At 40.8% G+C, this 23,525-nt stretch overlaps 1 protein-coding gene across 3 annotated transcripts in view; it reads right to left on the bottom strand.

The window, feature by feature from the left end:
• Positions 1 to 23,525, bottom strand: part of ATRN (attractin) — a 147,125-nt gene that overhangs the window by 17,257 nt on the left and 106,343 nt on the right. Inside the window, exons 25-26 of one of the 3 annotated variants that reach the window (XM_054573977.1) lie at positions 9,795 to 9,856; positions 4,055 to 4,468 (exon numbers count right to left, since the gene is read on the bottom strand). In XM_054573977.1, the coding sequence (XP_054429952.1) occupies positions 4,450 to 4,468; positions 9,795 to 9,856 (81 nt within the window). In that variant the 3' untranslated portion in view covers positions 4,055 to 4,449. Of the gene's footprint in view, positions 1 to 4,054; positions 4,469 to 5,801; positions 6,124 to 9,794; positions 9,857 to 23,525 lie in introns of those variants that run through there. The other 2 variants (XM_054573976.1, XM_054573975.1) reach the window with 2 other exon arrangements.

Here is a 23,525-nt window from a genome sequence, read left to right as displayed (position 1 = left end):
GAACGTTTAAAGTTATCCCAGAGGTTCCTAAGCCTCTCCTCATTTTTTTTGAATTTTCTCTTCATTCTGTTCTGGGTGAATGTTTATCTCCTTCTTCTGCTCCAAATAGTTGATTTCAGTCCATTTCCTACCCTTCACTGTTAGTTCCCTGTATATTTTTATTTATTTCACTTTGCATAGCCTTCACTTCTTCCCCTATTTAGTGACCATACTCAACCATTTCTGTGAGCATCCTGATTACCAGTGTTTTGAACTCTGTATCTGATAGTTTGGCTATCTCTTGGTTGCTTAGTTATTTTTCCAGAGATTTGATCTGTTTTTTCATTTGGGCTATATTTATTTGTTTCAGTGTGCCTGTTATGTTGTAAGGGGCAGAGCCTTAGGTATTCACCAGGGCAAGGCAATCCAGGTCACTGCATTGTGACACTATATATAGGGGAGGGGTCAGAAAGGGAACAATGCTGCTTGCTTGGTTCTTGGCCAACTTTCAGTCACTTCCCCCCCTACTCACAAGCAAATTGGGCCCTTCTGGGCTGATTCCTGGGTGGGTGGGTTTATGTAGGTTCTAGGACCCTGTGTGTCTCTCCAACAAACTCTCCTGTGAGGCTGGGAGTTTCTCCCGTTACCGCTACCCCCACAGGTTTTTACAGCCAGAGGTTTTGAGGCTTTTTTTTCCCCCCCATAGCTGGAACCCTGACTTGTGCGGTTTATCTCGCTTCCCAGTTGTTTCTCCTGGTTGATATGCTGCAAATGTGGACTGCCAGCTGCCACTGTCATCCGCCTAGTCCTCCAGATGCTGCCTTGCCATGCGTGCTCTCTGCCCTGGCTGCTGGTATATGCCCCTCCTACCAGACTGGGTGAATGTTTCTTCTTGGTAACTCCTTGGTTGTCGGGCTTCCATACAGTTTGATTTTCTGGCAGTTCTGGGGTTTTTTATTTTTTAACTTTGTTGTCGTCCTTCTTTTGGTTGTGTGAGGAGGCAAAGTGAATCTACCTACGCCTCCATCTTTGCTGGAAGTCTATGCTTCTCTCTTGTCTCCAAAAGCAATGAAAAAATGTCCTCGGGTGAAGATTAAAAAGAAAAAAAGTCTTTTGATACTAGGACACTGACCCAGGCTAAGGGTTCCTTACTTTCTGTCAGCTCCGTACCTAAGGAGAAACCAAGAATCCTTTAGCCTTTTTGTTCTAAACCTGTTCCTGTCTATCAGAGGCTTGTAGTTTTCTGAGACGTCAAAAATTCATGCTTTGATTCTAGGTCTGTCTTTCTATGTTTTTGTATGTGTCTTTTGAAAACTCACAATTTGTCTAAAAGCGCAGAGAAAAAGACATGTTTATTTCTCACCAGCTTAATTAACTATAATTGTGGAACTAGAATACTAATTTCTTTAGAGTCCTGAACTTTCCTTCCAGAGGCTGAGGCCATTAAAGAATGGTCTTCTTAAAACATAGGCAGTGCATTCTCTGACATCTCTCTTAGCAATTTTTTCCAATATAGCTCCTTGGGCAAGGGACACATGAAATAAACAAATAGGACCACATCAAACTAAAAAGTTTTTGCACAGCAAAGAAAAACATCAACAGAAGGAAAAGACAACCTACTGAATGAAGACATTCACCAATGATACATCCAATAAAGGTTTAATATCCAAAATTTATAAAGAATACAACCCATCACAAAAAAACCCATCCATTTAAAAATGGGCAGAGGACCTGACATACAGATGGCCAAGAGACACGTGAAAAGATACTCAACATCACTAATCATCAGAGAAATGTAAATTAAAAGCACAATGAGACATCACCTCACATCTGTCAGAACAGCTATCATCTATAAATCAACATTAACAACCAGTGCTGGTGAGGATGTGGAGAAAAGGGAACCCTCGAACATTGTTGGTGGGAATGCAAATTGATGGAAAACAGTATGGAGGGTCATCAAAAAATTAAAAATGGAACTGCCTTATGACCCAGCAATTCCACTTTTGGGTATATAGCCAAAGAAGCCCAAAATACTAATTTGAAAAGATATACACACCCTTACATTCACTGCAACATTATTTACAATAGCCAAGCTACGGAAGCGACACAAGTGCCATCAATAAATGAGTGGATAAAACCACTGTGGTATATACATACATTGGAATATTACTTGGCTATAAAAAAGAACGAAATCTTACCATTTGCGACAACATGGATGGACCTTGAGGGTATTATGCTAAGTGCAATAAGCCAGACAGAGAAAGACAAATACCATGTGATTTCACTTATATGTGCAATCTAAAGAACAAAATAAACAAACAGAACAGACTCATAGAGGCAGTGAACAAACTGATGGCTGCCAGAAGGGAGGTGACTGGGGAACTGGGTGAAAAAGGTGAAGGGATTAAGAACAAATTAGTCATTACAAAACAGTCACAGGGATGTCAAGTACAGTGGAGGGACTATAGTCAATAATATTGTAATAACTATGTATGGTGCCAGGTGGATACTTGAATGATCAGGGGGATCACTTTGTATATTATGTAACTGTCTAAACACTATGCTGTACACTGGAAATATAATATTGAATGTCAACTGTAATTAAAAAAAAAAAGAAAAGAAAAGAACGGCCTTCTTTTTCTTGTGCTTACAAGTCTAGCCTTCTTCAAACTACATATGCATTTATTGGCTTTGTCTTGACCTCCCAGCCAGCCTGAAGAAAGAGATATTGCTGCTTCTTTCCAAGTTCCTGTGATTTACACTTCATGATTCCGCTCAGAATTAGGCCCAGAGTGGCAGGATCCCATATCGCTTCTATCTTCCAGAAAATGAAATGGTCAGCAAGTCATAGATGTGTCAAATGTCTGCTGTCAATCTGGCAAGAGTCTCAGTAGCAATTGAGATAATTAGGTTTTATGAAAATATACCCTGTCTACATTAGAAAATTCCCATTACATTCTCTCCTTTTGGCTGGGTGGCATGATATCACCTGTTTTTACTTTTTATTTTCACTCAAATGCTGCCCTCTGAGGCAACCAATGCCAACCACACAGATTTTCAGAATGTTAGTCTGTCTCTCCTCTTACTAATAACAGTCATCATCCTAACCACACTAGCGCATCACTCCCAAGATATAAAGCCCTTTCACGTATATTATTTATTTAACTCAGAGGAAGCAAGCGAGTGGGTCATATTTCCCTCTTTATACACAAGGTTCCTACTTGAGTCTCGAGGCACTTGTTAAGACACAAGCCAGTCTTAATATATTTGTCAGAACCTAGGCTTTATTTCACTGTGCTTGAGTCTGGAAGTACTTTTCCTAACTCCCCTCACACTGATTTTCTCATTTGAATCCCTGAGTTCTTCCCACTTCCCTGCTTCACTCCAACCCTGATTTTCTTTTCTGTATTACAAGAGCTGTTCTTCAGAGGGCTGAGGATTATCTGGATCCCTTTCCTCCTCTCCTTGTGTTTCATGTTAATCCTTTTGGACCTGGTTAACTTGCTCTGGAAAAATATTTTCTTACTTATGCTCATGAAAAGGACTCTACTCATAGCTAAAAGTGCATCATTCCTAGTTCTTAAACAAAATCCAGAAAAACCAAAGTTCTGGATTCTTTCCCAAAGGTCCCACCTTCAAAAGGGAGAAATGATGAAAACACCATCTGTGGTCCCTAAAGATACTCCCTTGATCAATGCTGATGGTGTCTATCAGTCTTCCATTGATCATCAGAAATGGCTGTTCCTCACTGGGCTGGTACTTGGCAGCAGGGTCATCTCATGAGCAGAACTGCTAACTGGAGCTACTGAGTTAGCGTAGCCTCTGCATAAATGTGAGCCCTCAACTAGCACCACTAGCTTTTCTCCCTCAGAGAGGTTGGTACCCATGGTTCCTCATAAGTACACTTTTCCTGAAATCTAGTTTACTTTCCACATATATTTAAGCCTGTGTTTTACATATTCATAGATGTGTGTGTATAGCAGTGAACAAAAGAGACAGTATCCTGCCCTGTTGAAGTTTAGAGTCTAACTGTGGACACAGATATTAAACAAGTAAAAAATTACGAGCAGTACCATCATGGAAAATAATATGATTTATTGGAAAGAACAACAAGGGCAGACAATTTAGTTTTGGGGTCCCAGAATAGAATCTTGCAGGAAGTTACACAGTGCATGACTTGAATAGCTTTACTTGTAATAACCAAAAACTGCAAACAACCCAAATGTCGATTACGAGGTAAATGGACAGCAAATTGTGGTTTCTCTTTACACATAATATTACTCAGCATTAAAGAGGAATGAATTACATTTTTATTTTAAAACTTTAAAAAATACTTACTAGTTTTTTGGAATAAGCAATTTATACAATTCAGAAAGGTAAAATAAAGGAAATGATCTGGCTTTCTGAGTCTGAATGAACTGCTTTTTATAACTGGCGGCTGAGATGTAACTCTGCAGCACCTGTTGCATGTTAATGGAGGCCCGGTTGCCTGAAAAACCAATCATGTGATTTGGGGGTTAGAACCTCAGGGGAAGGGAAGGGCAGAAGACTGAGTTCAATCACTGAAGACCAGTGATTTCATCAATCATTCCCCTGTACTGAAACCTTGAAAAATAACACGTGGAATGAGGAGGTTTAGGGAACTTGCCAGCTGGGGAACACACTGCTATGCTGTGGGAGGCTGTCATTCCCAGAGAGGGCACGGAAGCTCTGTACTCTACTCCCAGCCCCATATCTTGCCTATACATCTCTTGCATCTGGCTCTTCCTGAGTCGTATTCTTCATAATAAAACTGCAATTTTAAGCATAGTTCTTTCCTGAGCACTGTGAGTCATTCTAGAAAACTCATATCGAAGAGGGAGTAGTTCACTGGAACCCCCTTTTTGTAGTTGATGTACGAAGTGGGGGCAGTCTTGTCATACTGAGCCCTTCAGCCAGGGGGTCTACGCTAACTCCAGGAGTGTCAGAACCCAAATGCATTATGGGACACCCAGTCGGTGCCAGACAATTGGTTGTTGTTGGGAAAAACCAAGCAATGAATAAAAGTATACAGGTGAAGGGTAGGGAGAAGTATGTTCTAGGAAGAAGGAAAACCATGTGCATATGCTGTGATGTGGGAAAAAGCTTGGCATTTTTGAAGAAATAGAAGGTGACAGTGTATGGGGAAAACAGAGGAGTAGCATAAAATGAACATGGAGAGGCCCTGGCCTGTGTAGCTCTGTTGGTTGGGTGAATCCCACAGACCAAAAAGTTGCAGATTTGATTCCCAGTCAGGATACATGCCTAGGTTGTAGGTTCGGTCCCTGGTTGGGGTGCATATGAGAGGCAACCAATTGATGTTTCTCTCACATCCATGTTTTTCTCCCTCACTTTCTCCCTCCCTTCCTTTCTCTATAAACCTTCCTTCCTCTCTCTCTAAAAGCAATGAAAAAAATGTCCTTGGGTGAGGATAGGAAAAAAAAAAAAAGTAAAATGAATATGGAGAGGACCCTGGTATTTATTTCATTACAAAAATTTAAATATTCACCTGAGGATATGTTTATTGATTTTAGAGAGGAAGGAAGGGTGAGAGGAAGGAAGGGTGAGAGAGAAAGAGCGAGAGCAAGAAACATCAATCAGTTGCCTGCCGTACATGCCCCAATCAGGATCAAACCCCACAACCCAGGTACATGCCCTCACCAGGAATCAAACCCACAAGCTTCTGGAGTACAGGATGCTAAACCAACAGAGACACCCGGTCAGGTCCCCTGGTATTTATATAAGGTACAATGGGAACCCACTGGATATGAGATAAGTAGACAAACTAACTAATGATTTTAAAGGTCTCTTCTGGACTTTTTGTGGATTGTAGAGAAGCCAGAATCATCTGAAATAGTCAGGTGAGACTGTGATGGTTAGGACGAGGGTGAGAGTGGAGGTGGAGCGGACTGAAGCTCGAAGTGCTGGGATACGGTGAGGGAATGCCTTTTGGATGTAAAGGAAGAGCAGGGGCGTGGAACTGGCAGAATCACGTTGCAATCAGTGATGTGGAGACGACCAGTGAGGAAGGATCAGAAAGTTAGCTTCTGAGCATGTTAGGCTGAAGATGGGGATGGCGGAGCTCAATCAGAGAACGCAGAGTGGGAAGACGGCCAGGGTCGAGCTCTGGAAGGATATCAACAATGCAAAGTTGAACAGAAAAGGTTGTTCAGGAAAGGAGGCCAAGAAAGAGCAGCCTCAGAGGCGTATGGGATCTCAGAGGGCAAGAGTAGTCTCACAGATGGGTGGTCCGTTTGGTATCTTTAAATTTGGCAAGAGAAATGTGCTAGTTGCTCTCAATAACAACAATTTAATTGGGGTATGAGGATAGAAACCAGGTTGGAAAGGGGTAAAAGGTTAAAAAGGGCTCCCAGCTCAGAGCCATGGATATGAGAAGGAAGGGGGCTCTGAGGAAGTGCAGTGTTGGGGGAGCAGCATCCAGGGTGGCCACACGCGATGGCTTCCTCCTAGTTTTTTGCCTGTGTTGAGCAATGGGAGACAGCAGCCCAAGCAGTGAGCTCTGGTCCTGGGGCTGAGGAGCCCATTCAGAAGACAGACAAACAGTGTATACCACCCAGCAGCATGTTCTGCCCCTACTCCCCACGCACTGGAGGCTGTGACAGACAGAAACAGCACTTGCACACAGGCAAATGTGGAATCTTCAACACAACCAAAAATCAGACATTTGGAGGAAAACCAACAGTGTGAAAGAGAAGTACCAAATAACAAATCAAAGGAAAAAAAACAACCCAAACAGCTGAGGAGACGGTTATTGATAGCACAAAGACTTAAAATGTATTGGAAATAAAATGCATTAAAAAACATTAAAAAACCTCATTATAGGGAGTCAACAAAAGAAATGAATCCAACTTTGGATTAAATTAACAAGCTGGAAAATCTTGCTGAGGAGGGCAAAAGGAAACTGAGAGTGAAAATCAGAATTCAGTTAAGAAATACAGAGCAGAGATGCAGAATCTCCCTCATTCATCTAACAGAGAATTCCAGCATCCAAGCAAACAGAATTAGAGGACAGGGAAAAAATCAAAGAAATAGAAGACAATGTTATAAAACTCAACACTCTAGTCATCGGACTGAAAGGGTCCCCAACAAGTATCAAATTCTTTCTCAGATTTTTTTCTGAATCACCCCAGGATATAATTCCACACAACAACAACATCCAACAAAGGGGAAGAGAGATTCATAAAATGGTGCAAGAAAATACTCCGATAAAGCTTATAAAAACAGTTCCCATACAATGTAAAATAATTACAATCTAGAATTTAAATCCCAGATAACCGCTACCTCAGTGTTCACTGGATGGTTGTGAGGAATAATTACGGGGCCCTCTCAGAGACCCACGGCAGCCAGCTCTTCCAGGAACTGGAATCACGGAGCTGCCAGGAGCTGAGGCCACGGTCACATCCCGCAGCGGTTACACAGCCTTCTTTCCCATCTGACAGCCGATGCTTTAGTTTGCACGGATGAATGGACTACTCCCCAGACACTGAAGTCACACCACTTACAGCTCATTCAGGGTTTCTCAATCCCAACTGAATCACGAGAATCACGAGAGAGCCTTCAAACATCAGAATGATCAGGCCCCATACCAGACCAATTAAGTCAGCATCTGGGCTGCTGTTGCTGCTGCTGCTTTTTTTTTTTTTAAAAAGAGCTTCTCAGGCAGTTCTAAGGATAGTCATGGCTGAGATTCATGAGATAAGTGTTTCAAACTGTCAGAATCCAATGTAAAACTTGTAGGAGAGACCTCTAATTGGCCCTGTTCATCTCTACATGTCAAATTGCAGGTTTGCCTGTTTATGGTCTGCCCCTAAGCTTTCGATTGGTAAATACCTGTATTAAAGGGAGATAAAGTGCTATAATGAAAACATGAATAGGGCACAGTCTAAGAAGGGGTGGTCTCTGGGGTAAATGACTCAGGAGAACTCTTCACACAGTAGACAATTAGATTGTGTTTTGAAGGAGTAAGAATACGACAGGTCAGTGGACAGGTAGGTATCTTTAGACAAATGCAGAAAACTGGACTAAGGTCACTACCCCTCCAGGCTCTGCTGCTCACTCAGCCAGAAAAGGAAGGAAATGACCATGACCTTAGAGGGACTCATAATTAGGTGAAAGTCATAGGGCAACGATTCATGAAATACTGAATTTGCCAGAATATAGAATGATTCTTTGGCTCCACACTGGAGGAAATGTGGAAGATGGCTGGTTCCAGAGTGCCTGGCTGTCTGGCACTAAGCGGAATAAAAAAAATGTCGGGCGGGGTGGGAAGAGTCTTGGAATTTTCTGTGGTAACAGAAAGGACAGTTTCCTTCTGTGGGAGGGAGGGAGAGACTTCCTTGTAAATGGGAAGAAGTTCCATCAAATTTCCAGCATTTCATATTGCTGGAAAACAGAAGAAACAGCATAATGCCTTCCAAATTCTAATGGAAAATCATTCCAACCTCAAATTCTATATCCAGTTGATCTTTCAATCAACTGTGGGGGTGAAATTAAGATTTTTTCAGATAGAAAGGTCACAGGAAAGTTACCTCCTCTGCACCTTTTCTCAGAAACCTCTTGGAGAATGTGCTCCAGGAGGCTTAAAAGGAGGTAGTAAATAGGGAAATGAAGACATAAGATCTGGGAAACAGAGATTTCAATGTAAGCGGAAGGCAAAAGAAATGCCCAAGATGACAGCTGGGCTTTAGGCCTCAAAAAGTAGTGCACTTAGGAGCAGTAGGCTGCAGGGCTCTAGGGCAGACATCTCCGAGAGAAACTAAAACCAAGAGGAGACCTGCTTGTGTTTGACCAAACTGAGAGATTTTTCAGCTCTGTTAGAGTACAGGATGAATCAGAGGTAGCTACATAGAAAACCAAACAATTAAAAAAACAAAATATGGCAAATATTACATTCAGAAGAAGCAAACAGTGATCTCCCATCCAAAAAACTGAGGAACTATAATCACAGTTCAATTCAGCTGTGACTAGGAATTTTACAGTCCTAACAGAAACAGGGATGACTGGTCTCGCCAAGCACTGTGATGCAACTATATTAAATGAATGGGAGGAAGGGGATTTTATATGTTCCTGTGGTGTGGGGAGTTGTTGGGTGAGGTAACATCAAATAATAAATCCTTATCTTCTATAGTAGGATCTCAAAAGATAACTGAACTGAAAAATCACGAAACAATGTAAGCCTGGATGAGTAAAAATAGCTAAAACCATTTAAACTGGGAAGAAGGGAGGGGTGGGAAGACAGGGGACAGGATGCTGCGGGTTTCCTCTCATTAGCACGACAGCGCCGGTCTTTTCCAACACACGTGTATAGTATTTTCATTAAAGTAAAATTAAACTGAAAAAAAACCCAACCCAACAACTGTAATAAAAAAATCCTAAGGGCTTAACAAGTCATTCTACCTTTAAAACTGTAGCTAATCCCCTGAATCATTTCTTGAACAGGAAGTATATATGTAACACTTACCAGTAATCATTATAAATTGTTGTTTCAACCCCAAATTCTCCCCATATGAAGAGCCAAATTATTTACATTTTAATATACGGTACATGAAAAGCTGCCTCAAAAAAGCCAGAACATACAAAGCAAATGTTTTCATTTTACCAGATGAGGCTGAACTTACACTATTGATACTGACATGTAACTTTTCAGGAACATAAACACCATTAGTTTGATCTGTTGGGCAAACTCAGGATATTCATTTATCTTTTATGAACAGATGATTAATGGAATTAAGTGCTTGAATCAAAAGAACAGATATAGTTTGTATGAGTGAAATTACCTGAAGAAAGTCACAAAGAACTGTACCAGGTCCATAAAATTGCTGTGCTGGGAGAAGGCAATCTGCAACAGAAAAACAGGTAGTGTGATTAGGTAGGTTACAAAACAGCACCATTAACTCAGTCTTCTTGGTTCAGTATCTAATATGAGAAAACACTTTTATTTTAAAGAGATTAATGTAATTTTTTTTTCACCTGAGTGGCCAAAAAAATTGAGCGCCCCATCCCCTTGGATTTTTTTTCTCATTTAACTGCCAATCCAAAAGAAATACAGCAGGGCCTCCGATAATGTTCATTCAATGTTGTTTCCTTATAATGTTGATGAGGTGCCACAGGGACTAAACTCTTGTTTGTATCAATTAGGCTATGGTAAAATTGGTTTTGTTATATGTCATTATGCTTCAAGTCACAGAACCCATCGATGACATTAAGTGAGGACTTACGTATCCCGAGGCTTCGACAACTTCTTTTAGTGCCCCTTTGCTCATGACATTATATTGAGCTCTTATGGGCTGATCTTGAAGACCTCTCTGACTAATGAAAGGCAAGTGAATTTACTTGCTCCCTCCTTGGGCCTTCATCCAGACAAAATACTCTCCAGGTTTGTTTCAAATTAACTCTTGATCTATGGTGAGGTGGGCATCGCCTCACCTTGTACCTTCGTTACTCCGACCTTTATGTGCTCAGTGTTTACGTACTTTAAGATAATGTCATTTTTTTTTAAACCACATCTCAAATTTTACCATATTGAATATCACCTGACAATCAACATCAGTTGGAACTTAAATAATTTCATTATACAGTTAACCATCTTTATATCAAGAATATAAAAATCCTAGTAGTTAACCAAAACCACTGAGGCATTATTTTTTCTACTGTTAAGAAAACATACTGCCAATTAAACTGTGACAACATGCTTTTAAAATCATTGACCGATTCATCTTGATTTCAGAGATATTAGAATATGAAAAAAATGTACACCGCAGGATTTTTACTAAGTATGACGATTGTGTCCTTATTATTACCTATGACACAGGCAGTTGCAGCCGGCTATTATGGTGTACTCCCTGCTTTTTTTTAGGGGAACACAGCTCTCCTTGGAGAGGGAATGATACTATAGGCAAAACAATTATTGAATGAGGTGATAAGTGTTTCAAGACAGTATGACCATCAGAGAAGTAATTGATTTTTCCTAATTCCACCCAACCCCCCACCCAGCCAGGAAGCAACACCCATCCTGTGGTAATGCCAGAGGGGCCGCGCCCAGGCGCCAGCACAGTAACATTCAATGCTTTGCTCTCTTTAACAGCCAGGCTCACAAGAGGCAGAAGAGGTTTCCTCTATTTGCCTTTTTAATGGTCTTACTTTCCTTTTGATATTCCATAAATAAAGTTCCAACAGCGCCTCTTGGGGCCACAGAATATTATAGGGCACAGAATCTGAAGATTTTGCATCCTTCCTCTGGCAACCATTTATAATCAGAAATACAAAAATAGTATGGGTTTCACATCCTAGATAAGAAGAAAGCCACATGCTTTGCTTTTCCTTTATTTCTTACAGTAACACATCTCAAATAAGAAGGCTCCTTGGGAATATGGTTATCCTTACCTTAAAGCATTTTAATAAGACTGGAAGGACAATTATATAAACAAAGTTATTAAGTCTTGAGGAATGAATAGTACAGGTTATATTTCATAAAGAGGGAGGAAACATTCTAGTCCATTCAGTTGTTTATAGTTTAATCTCTTAAAACATTGGTATGTTCTCAGTGTTCACACTTAAAAGAAACCCAGAATATGCTTTTATTATGGGACGTCAAAAAGTTTGGATGCCAATGGCACCTCCTGAGGACCTCTCAGGCGTCCACGTGTCTCCTCTTCAGGGCAGCTCCCCCAGTGCTTGGGGAAGCAGGGCCACACCATGTTCGTGTGCAGTTTAAAACCATAAGGAACCTGTGTGAACTGGCTGCCAGTGTGGCTGGCACACATGTAGCCTAACTGGCATTACTCTAAATGAGGTCCTATTCTGTTGAATGGTTATCATCTAAGTCTTTACAGTTACAGAGTTTCCTAGGAAAGCAAAAGTCGTAATATAAAAATGTTTACGAATGGATCGACCACGCAGAAACACCTAGCCCTACTTAACACCCCACCCACTGCCAGTCCGAACTAAGACTTGCTGAGAGTGCAGGGGGTTGCCAATAAAAATTGCATGGGGCAATACGCGTGAACTGGGCAGTCCTTACGCACAGACTGCCAGAAAATGCAAAAACAATTTTGCAAAAGATGAGAATTTAGTGGAAGTATTGTCGGAAAACTGGTCACATAAAACCACTGACAAAGACTTTGCAGAATTATCTACTGAGAAGGGATGAAAGGTAGAGACATAAGCCCTTCAAAGTACTCTGAAAAGAAGTGAGAGGATCTTGGAAAAACTGATGTGCCCCTTGACTACTGTCTTAAAATCATGCTGTGAAGTCAACTGTGAAGAGAAAGACTAATCTCCAAGCACCACTGCACCACTGAAGACACAACTCTATCACCTTATCTTGCTCTATTTTTCTTCGGTCTTTATATGTACATTTATTTATAGTTTTTTCTTTCACTAGAAAAATAAGACCCATGAGGACAGGAATTTGGTTGCTGATTACTGTATCTTACTGCTTAAAGCTGTGATGGGCATGTAAGAGATGCTTAGTATTTGCTGAATAAATGAACATGATACTTGGAAAAATAATGACCTCACTTCCCCCATAACTCATTAAGACATGAGTTTTATTTTGTCTAAGAACTGGCTCATGGTTGCAACTATGATTTAAATTTTGTTAACTGTAAAATTAAAATAAGTATTTTTAAATACTTTTGAGTTTCATTTTCAAGAGAATATTCCAATCAGACTTTTCTTTCATGATTATTATGAAAATGTCAAAATGTGTTTGTGGACTTTTCTGATATTGAAGATAACGAGGATTTCTATAACAAAATCTATTTAATACAATGAAGAGAATTTCATTACAGTTTATAAATTAAACCCTCAATGCCATTTTCCTCTCTTTCCAAATAGTAGCCATCGCTCTCCACTCTAGAATTTATGTCCTTATACATTCACAACCTGCTGCTGACTCGATTTTCAGTGATGTGTTTGCTTAAGGTGTGCTTACCTGGGTGGGGTGGAGGCTCGGTATGTGTTAAATACGTTCTAAAAAACAACACTCAGAAGCCCAGCTAGCCCCAGGACTTGGGGTATGATATGGAGGATCTGCCCTGCCAAAGCACGAATCTTGCGCGTCAGCCAAACAAGTGTTTTCAGGTGGGTGTACTGCTGCACTTGATCTTTCTGTCACCCATGTGCCCTCCCTTCTTCATTCAGGCACCCAACACCCTCTGGGAAATGACTCTCTTCTCTAAATTCTCTCAACTCTTGATCCCCTTCCATTTCAGGGCATGGGCTAAACACATTCTACTTGTGTATACAGAGATAAATTGCAAAAGATGATTCCTGTAATTCTGTCTACAAAGATATAAATATCTGACTTTTTAATTGTTGTAGGAGAAAGAATAAAAAGGCAATTTCCCATGTCCAACACAAGAACAGATGCATCTTTGTATTCCAAGAACCAGACCAGGGTTCTCACACTCTGGAGAGCTTGCAACAAAGTCTGAACCCAGTTCCTATTCCTACTCCTGTATCTTTAAGCTCCCCACGTGATTTTGGTGTCCAGACACCATACTTTAGGAAACTCTGAAATTAGGAACTATTTTTAAAATCTCCTCCCTTTCTCCATGAACTGCACTGACAAAAACTGACCACCTTAATGGAAAGGTTTGGCCCCAAAAGAAATTAACTTGGATCTTCCCGAGGGTGGGAGTGAGGGGAAGGATGACGGTAGAGTAAGACAGTGCTTTGAAACAGAAAGAGAGGCAAGGCCCGACCTTGAGACTGGGAAGTGGAGGGAAGGGAGAGGATGTTTAGAGCTTTCAAAGTGCTGAGGAATATGGGGTGACTGCACGGTAGGCCTGGGAGACTCTAGAGCCTCAGCGATAACTCTGTGTCCAAGCCTGTCACACACGAGAGTGAGGACAGCTGCCCACAAGCAAACCTCGTGGCCATGGGCCAGAGCACTGGGAGCAGTCGGCGAATACAGATCAGAGGTCCTTCCCCTGATCTCTGGTCTGTCAGGCCCTGAGGTTTCTGTGCATCCCTGAGAGAAGGGACTGGAGCTCTGTGAAAACAGGCTGAAAAGGAATTTCTTATCAACTATGGTGGGTAAAAGCTGAGCCCAAGCATATCCTAAAAATAAGAAAAATAAGACATTTCTTATACTCAACTATCATGGAACAAATTCTTTTCTTTTTATGAGCAAACAGTCAATTCCCTTTATTTTTAAACTTTTATGCACACATATGAATAATCTATATAATGTACACTCAATATATATAGCTTTATATATGTGATAATGTATAGAACATTTCACAATTACACTAATCTCTTACATAACATCTTGACATCCATTTATAAATTTTTTTGCACATGCTCCTTTTTCATTCAATTTGGTAAGGACAGTTATATATACTGATGCGTAATGTGAGCTCGTTTTACATCTACTATGTGCAATTTACAAAGCAAGTACTCAGGAACTTAATATAGAAGGTTTGAAAAGAGAGAGGCAAGGATCTCTAAACTTGTATCTTCACCAAGAATGATCTTCATTGTTACGAGCACGCAAGACAGGGAGAGAACAGGAAAGGACAGTTGGCTGCCCTGCGAGGTAAAGCATTCTTGACTTTGAGGCAGCACCCATCAGGCTCTGAAAACACCCAAGGTCTGTGCGTACGGGGCAGGATCTCTGTGGGCTGCTCCCATGGCCCCCTGAGGCCAGCAGCCGCACCAGGGTTCAGCTCTACCTGGTCTGAAGATCCTCTTGAGAGGCCAGGCTCTGCAGATGCTGAAGATCCCGCACTGAGACCAAAAAGGGCTGAAATGGCCACAGCTGCCATCTGGCCTCCTGGCCTCACCATGCCAATCTTGCCACATAATTCTGGATACTGCAAGGCTGGAAGCCAAGAGAGGGCTGGTTCTTCCCATAAGAACTCAGGCCTCAGTTGTGCTGAGGATGGAAGATTTTGTGACCACTGGCTGAGCGTATTCTAATCTGGGTCTAGTGCTGCCATCACCTTCAGTTTTGCTGTGACACAAAATAACTTTCTTTAAAAAACAAACAAACAAACAAAACCCAAAGTTCTATATGAAACTCTATGTTGAGACCACAGGCCCTGGACTGGATCCCAGTGCCCGGCACCTGGCCCCACCACCACCCTCCTAATGCTGGTTTGTGCTGGCACAGAAATTGTATACCCAAGCTCTGGTCAGAGCCTCAAGGCTGGTGGATACCACTGAGCCTCTCATTCCTGACATGCAAGCTAACACTCGCCATCTGTCCACTCCCAACCTCCCACCTCAATACTGCTCTGTGCTTTCTTCCCCAAATTCCCTTCCAGTCATTCCTTTTCATCACTCTCCAGAATTTCCATTCCATTTTATCATGCTCATTAATAATGAAAAAAACATTAAGAACTACATATACTTGGTTGAAATATCAACAAGTACCAAAGGCCTAATCATGCAAAGTAGTAGTTTGCTACTGTTTTCTCCTCTTCTTATGACTTCCCTCCAGAAGCTCCCACCCCACCTTTAATTAGGATTCTTCTCCATTCTTCTGAGGGTTACCTTTTTATTACTAATAAGTTTTTAAAAAAACTTGTTATTTTAGCCATGTTAGGCATCACTTACTGACTTCCTGCTATAATAGAAGGTGACTCAGGCCAGCACCCCCTCTCCCTTCCCCCGCTCTCAGTACAGCACACCACCGTTTATAGCGCCTCCCTTAGTGTCTGTGTTGTTATCCTGAGGGTGATGGTGATAGAATGCTGCCAACAGAGACCGGACACGGAGAGAACACCCCTGGATAGAGGGCGAGGATGTGCCTGTTGCCCACAACTGCGGGAGCAGGAGAAAACGCAGCCATGGCCCCCTGTGAGGCTTCCCAGGCCTCACAGACCATGAGGAGAAGCCCTCAGGCCTCTGATGCACCCCTGCTTGGGGGTGAAGTCAGTAGCTCTTACCATTTTCCATTTTCACCAGGTGAGGTATCCTGGGCTAAAGGAAGGAGGAGTTTTGCCCTTGACCCAATTGTTCTAGAGACTGTCCAACAGTGGCTAGTGACCTGGTAAAACCCTCCTAGTAAAACACTCTGAGCTTCCTCTAAAGTAAACCAGAAGGTCGGTTCTGAGATTGATCCCAGCTGGCCTAGGCTGCAGGCCCAGCTGAAGTAAGTTCCTGTAGTTCACTTTAGGAGGGTAAATATACTTGGACCATTATTTCTTGTTCTAGCACCTGTATTATCTTTTCTCATTTTTTACTATATTTTTTTTAACTTTATAAAAAGTAGAGAGAATAGCGTAATGAGCCCAATGTGTTCATAACCCAGGTTTAATAATTCCTAGCCCATGGCCAATCATGTTTCACCCATACTCCATCCACCTTCCCTATGACATATTACCTTGAAGCTAATCCCAGACATCCTATCATTTCATTCTTCAGTATTTCAACATAGATAATATCTCCTAACTACCCTCTCTGTAAAATTAGGAATGTTTGTATTCTTATTCCTTCCCTTTCTTTTCTTCTACTTCTCAACTCTTACAACAAAATTCCAACCTAAAACAATTTAGTTGTCGAATACCACACTGTGTAGGCTGGGATGACAAATTTGTGGTCTCCAACCCCAGTTGGCTCCTAAGCAGAGGTCAGCAATCCCTCTGACAACATCAGAAAAAGCTGTCCGCACCTTTAAACAAGTTACAAAAGTTGCAAAAAAGAAACAGTTCTAATATTAAACCTAAAGCTCTTATAACCTTCAACTATGCATCCATCGAGCATACATTTATGGCGTGTCTACAACTGATTAACACTACACTGTGACTCTGAGCTTACATAAATATAAAACATCATACCTTGACCTTAAGGACATTTTTGTATAGTGAAAAGTAGACAAGTCTATAGGTGTGGAGGATAAAGAAAGGAAGTCGCCGTGGGATACGCCTAAGGGTCATCAGAGAACCTTCCCCTGGGTACCTAAACAAGAAAACCACCTGTACGCCCCTACTCAGGCCTGGCTCCTTCCAATCTATTCTCCCACCTGCTGCCAGAAGGGCCTCTCAAAACAGTGGTCTTTGGTCACTTTTTGACTCAAAGCATTTTTAATGACTCCCAGTGGTTTTCAGGCTATAGTTTAAACCCCGCAGCCAAAACCTCCAGGTTCTTTATGACAGCCTCTGTCTAGCTCTCTAGCATCTTGCTCTCAGGACTGTCACATTAGTTCTGCTTAAGTCCTGGTAGTTCTTGAAAGCGATTCGACATGCCCTTTCCCAACTCAAACGCCCTCACTGCCTGACCTCATGTTCCTTAGGACTCAGCTCTGAAGCTGCTCCATCTCACTGAGACTCAGGTGACACAGGACGCTCACTCCCTTCTCCTCCCAGCAGCACGGCGCACTCCACGCCCCCAGTGTCTGACAGCTCCTGCTGTCCACTCATGGCTGCTGTTCTGGGCCAGAAAGTCTACTGAGTGGGAAGAAAGCCTAGTGCGTCCTGGCTGTGGATATCACAGGAGAGAGGTGGCTTGAGATGGAGATTTACCCACGCTAGCCATGGACGGTGATCGTAGATGGTGTGGACGAGACTTTCCAGGGAGAAACGGTCCAGAGGAAATCTGAGGGAACAATGTCACTGAAGAGCTCAGAAGAAATGGCCAAAGCCACAGGTGAAAAGCAGAAGAGAGGAGACTTTCAAGAAGAAGGAATAATAAATAATGACCATGATGAAAACCACAAGTTAGTACAAGAACCATGAATGCCACCTGAAACAAGGAAAGACTCATACTTCATGTAGTTTAGTTTTAAATGTATTTCATGGCTTTATAATTCTTAAAACCAGTAAGGTACAGATATCAAACACCAGGGTGTTTGTATAAATCATCATTATTATACAATAAGTACAAACATTAAAAGTGTATCTGACACTATTCATAATAGTAAAGAGTGGAAACAATCCAAGTACCCATCATCAAATGAATAAACGAAATGTGGTATATCCATATGATGGAACATGATGCAATCTTAGGAAGGAATGAAGTACTGAAACATACTAAATATGGATAAACCTTGAAAATACTGTGCTAAGGGACGAAGCCTGGCCCACAGGACCATATATTATGTGATTCAGTTTATATGAAATGTCCAGAATAGGCAAATCCATGGAGACAAAAAGTAGACTGGTGGTTTCCAGGGGTTGGGGAGAGGGAGGAAAGGGAAATGACTGCTAATGGGGATGGGATTTTTTTTGTATGTGATGAAAATATTCTAAAATTGATGTGGTCATGGTTGTGCAACTCTGCGAATATATTAAAAACCACTAAATTGTGCACTTTAAATGGGTGAATTGTATGATATGTGAGTAATATCTCAATAAAGTTTTTACTAAAAAAAGTATATCCGAGTCAACAAAAGTTTCATACATCCTTGGCTCAGTATAGCAATCCTGTTAGCACCCATAAACATAACTCTAAAATCTAAATGAATGCCTGGTTCTCAATACAAATTCTGTGTTGCCTTCACTTGTGAACACTAGCCTCTTACATAAAGTAGCAGATGAAACACCCAGCATGGAGAGGACTTTAATATTAGTTCCATATTACAATAACAACCTCTGTTGCAGAGCCAGTAACAAGCCAGAATCTCAGCTTCATTACCCACCTCCCCCCTCACAGAATGTCTGCCTGTCCATCCTCTATCTTGAATACCTAGTCTCCCGAACTACGGTCCTGGCTAAGCCAGCTGAGTGCCTGCTCACTGGGGAGAACACCTAGGATCACTTTCAGAAAGCAGAGCTGAGGGAGGGGTGCTCACCCACAGGAGCAACTGACCAGAAAACAGGCATAACTAGCCCCAACATACCCACCACCCTACTACACACAGGCCCTTTCAGTCTGGGTGGGTGTTTTTTACAAACTGCATCTACAAAGACTTTTATAGTTAGTTTCAAATTCCCTCAGTTAGCAGTTATAGGTTTTGATCTGTTCCTAATTATGGAAAAGAATCCTGGAATCAGCTCAGAGAGAAGGAACTTGAGTTTAGCATTACCATTTTTAAAGCACCAATGTTTACATGAATTTCCGAGTAGAGAATTAGATTTCCTCCGTTATTTTGCTTAAAAAAAAGAGAAAGACGGAAAAGTTATTTTGCCGGCACTGAAAGCCATACTGAAATTCAAGTGAATGGCCTACATAGCGCCATTTAGACATTCCCTATTCTCTACATTTTTACTGAATTTGTACAGTCTCTAAGTGTACATGCGTGTGTTTTAAGAGCTAACTACATCTAGAAAAGCAAAGGCTCTGAGGAAAATCAAACAATAAAGAAACATATAGCTCCCTTTGTTGAGAACATGACTGCATCAGCCTAGGAACACGCAGCTCAGCCCTCCACCCGGCGCACACCCGGATACAGTCCCAAGTGCAGAGAACCAGCGGCGTGTGAAGACACCGGGAACACACATGCTACAGGTCTAGTCACACTGTTTGCAAATACCAAAGAACAAAAAGACACATTTTCAATAGAACTTACCTGCTTTTTCAAGGGAAGCTTGACAAACTATATGGTAAGCACGCCATCGTTTATTTTCAGAAGTGCTCCTGAATGCAGCTTTCATAAGGGGATCTTATTCAAGTGAGTGATCCAGCTCAGGTAAAGAGTACCAAAAAATCAGGCAGAAAATGGACATCTCTGATTTTTCAAACTTAAAATCAGTACTTTTTAAAAATAAGTGCGGGGAAGAGATCCCTCTAGAAGGAAATGCTCTAAAACCATTTCAGTGACTTTCAGAGGGTGGAGCAACAGGGCATCGGGAGGAAAAAAACTAGAGCTCTGCACTGGCAACAGCACGGCTATCTCCAGCACAAAAGCCTGTTTATGTGCACGGAGCCCTCTTTCCAAATGGGAAAAACGTCAGCAGCATTAAGTCAAGATTTTCACTAAGAATCTCAAAAATATTAATTATTTTTCAGCTATAAGCAACGAAGTCGAAGTTCAATTGGACTCAGAATATCACGAGGTATCCCATTATGAAAACAATCTCAAAGTGAGTCAATAAATAATATTTACTGGAGCGCAAATCAAGTATTTTACAAAAGTATATGACCTACATTCGATAATGTTAGAAGATGTTACCAAATTGAAACTGTACTGACTGGAGCCTGGAGTTCAACCTCTTTGGGGTCAGACAAGTAACCTAAATCCCTGGTTGGCCCCCAAGATTCCCACTATGTTGGTATGTACACTCTGTATGATCTCCTCCCTTAGACCGTGGGAGAGCCTGATATAATCAGATGATCCCTTTCAAAAGAGGGTCGAGAAGTCAGAAGAAGTCACAGAAAGTTGAAGCTTCAGTAGGTTATGTCAATTTTTGGTCTAAAATTTTTATTTTCAAATGTTATAGAAATAGAATCATAGAGAATGCCAATTTCTATTTCTTCCCCCAATCAGCAAAATTTCCTTGGGATTTATCCAACTTGCATCAACAGTTTGTTTCTTTTTATTGCTGAGTATGTTAGCAAAATTTACTTAACCATTCACCTGCTGAATAATACTTGGCTTGTTTCCAGTTTGGAGCTATTATGAATGAAGTTGCTAAACATGCCATACAGGTGCTATAAATGTTATTGTACAGGTGTCTGTGTGAACATCAACTTTCAATTCTCTGGGATAAATGCCCAGCAATGCAATTGCTGGGTTGTATAGTAAGAGCAAGTTTAGTTTCATAAGAAAATGTCAAACTATTTTCCAGAGTGGCTGTACCATCTCACTTTCCTACCAGCAACGTACAACACGATCCAATTTCTCTGCAACCTCTCTAGCATTTGGTGTTACTACTATTTTCAATTTTAGTCATTTTGATAGGTGTACAGTGATATCTCATTGTGGTTTTAATATGCATTTCTTTAATAGCGTTTGATGCCAAACATCTTTTCACGTGGTTATTTGATGTATGTATATCCTCTTTGGTGAAATGCTTTTCCATGTCTTTTGCCCATTTTCTTAATGAATTACTTGCTTTTTAATGTTGAATTCTGAGAATTATTCTTATATCCCAGATAGAAGTGCTTTGTCAAAACTATGGTTTGCAAATATTTTCTCCCACTATGTAGCCTGTTTATTCATCCCCTTAACAGGGTCTTTCACAAAAGAAAACTTTTTTGTTTTGATGTAGTCCAATTTATCAATTTTTTCTTTTACTGGCCATGTTTTTGTTATGAAGTCTAAAAACCTTTGCCTAGCCTTAAGATGTAAAGATTTTCTATTTTTTCCTAAATGTTTTACATTAAATCTATAATCCACATTGAGTTAATTTTTATGTATGATGTGAGGTTTAGGTAAAGCTCATTTTTTTTTTTTTTGGACCTATGGATCTCCAAATGTTCCAGCACTATTTGTTGAAAATTGTCTTTGCACCTATGTCAAAAATCATTTGGACATATTTATATAGTGGATCTAGTTCAGTCTTCTTTATTCTATTCCACTGAGTTATCTGTGTCTGTCCTCCACCAATAACCCCAATGTTCTGGATACTTTAGCTAAATAATGAGCTTTAACATTGCATACAATGATTCCTCCTACTTTATTCCTTTTTAAAAACTGTTATAGCTATTCTAGAATCTTTATCTTTTCATACAAACTTTAGAATAAGCTTGTCTATATCTGCAAATAAATCTTGAGATTTGTAAAACTGATTTTGGTTGCGGTAAAATATATTTAAGATAAATTTTAACCATTTTTAAGTGTATGATTCAGTACACTTAAGCAGAGATGCTGCAAAGATTAGATAAAAGAATGTGGAAAACTTTGTGTCAACACATTTGAAAAATATATAAAATAAAAAATTATCCTAAGTGACTCAAAACAGAAAGAGAAAATCCCAAATATCCTATAATTATAAAGAAGTTGAATCTGGAGTTAAAAAAAGAATCTCCACATATAAAACACCAGAATCAAATGATTTTATAGGAGACCTATCAAGTACTGACAGTCAAAGTTCATGTTAATTCTAATCTTATATAATCTTTTCCAGAAATAAGAAAAATTCCTCAATTTATAATGATTATATAAAGGTTAGTTTAACCTTGATATAAAAACTGTAATGAGGACAGGAAGGGGAAATTATCAGACATTCTCACTCAAATAGATATAATGTTCTAACCAAAATATCAGCAAACTAAATCCAGCAATGCTTAAAGTAAGAAAATGATACATCATGCTCAAGTCAGGTTTATCCCAGGGATGCAAATGACTTCCTCAGTCCTGATTTGCACAACATGATGGCAACATGATGTGGTGCCATTCAATGAGAAAGGAAGCACAAGGTTTGAGGCTAAGGTCATAAGAACAGCCATGTGCTCAGTGCAGAGAGCTTATGAATGTCCAGGTAGAGATATCTAGACAGCAACCAAGGGTACTTACTGGTCTGGAGCTCAAGTACAAGCTGAGCTGGAGACAGAACACTGAGAATCACCAGTAGAGAAGTAGTACCTACAAATGGGATGGAATTATCTAGAGAAACTGGGAGGAAAACAGAAGAGAACCAACCTGAATCCCAGACAACCCAATGTTGAAGGAAGAAGATTCCTTAAAAAGACGGGTCAGAGAATCAGGGAAGGAACGAACCAGAAGGCAAGAAAGACAGTGACTCAAGTCACTCTATGAAGGAGAGGGTACTGGGAATTCACTAAGACATGGCAGTGTCAGGATGTGGTGAGGGGAGCAGGCAGACTGTTTTGGGCTGATGGGTGAATGAATAAGAGAAAATAGAAACAGGGAATGTGGTCAGTACTTACAAGAAGGCTGGCTGAGGAGGGAAGCAGACTGTGTGCAAGAGCAAAGGGACAAGCAGATTAGAGAACAAACTTGTAGACCATTTTGTCAGGAAAAGGAAGAGAGGGTGGTAAAAAAAAATAAAAAATAAATAAAATACAACAGAGCCCATCCTCCACATTCTAGAAAGGAAAAGATTCAAGCCACAGCCCTAAGGCATGAATACAAAACCACCAGAACTAGAATGCAAACCCACCCTAACCGATCTGTGACAAAGCTTGCTTCAGTTAGCTTCTGAAAGTTGGCAAACATCCACAGCCCTTGTCCAGAGGCCATGCTTCCATGGCTAAAGATGAACCAGTCCCTGAAAGTCCACCCATGCCTAAATTCCACATTTACCCAAAATGAAGGGAGTAAAAGTGAAAAGTATTAAGGTAAGGCCTCAAGGACACAGGAACAAATGATTTAAAAAGCACAAATTGGACCATGGGTCTTGGATAAGTTAAGAGTCCACTGGTCCCCCGGGAACAGAGAAAACAAGCAAATGAACAACAGCAGTGGCTGCAGCAGGTGATATGAATCCTTTGACTTCCCCTTTCATATCTTGCACATAAAAAACCTGAGATGCGAAGAGGGTGCCTGAATTGTACAGGAGTGAGCCAGGACTCAAACCATGTCTGTTTACTGTAAGGCCTAGACTCCTTAATGTGACCTAGTACTGCCTCCCATTACATACCATCCCATCCTCCTTTCAACTCTAATAGCAGTTTTGGGATCTTTCCATGTGGCACTTTCCACACTCGGACTTTCA

The sequence above is a fragment of the Pteronotus mesoamericanus genome, unplaced genomic scaffold, assembly GCF_021234165.1.
Source record: "Pteronotus mesoamericanus isolate MK-2021 breed Mesoamerican mustached bat unplaced genomic scaffold, CSHL_Meso_final contig_25, whole genome shotgun sequence".
Classification (NCBI taxonomy): Eukaryota; Metazoa; Chordata; class Mammalia; order Chiroptera; family Mormoopidae; genus Pteronotus; species Pteronotus mesoamericanus.
Note: the sequence above shows the minus strand (reverse complement) of the source record. Positions and strands in the feature narration are given on the sequence as shown.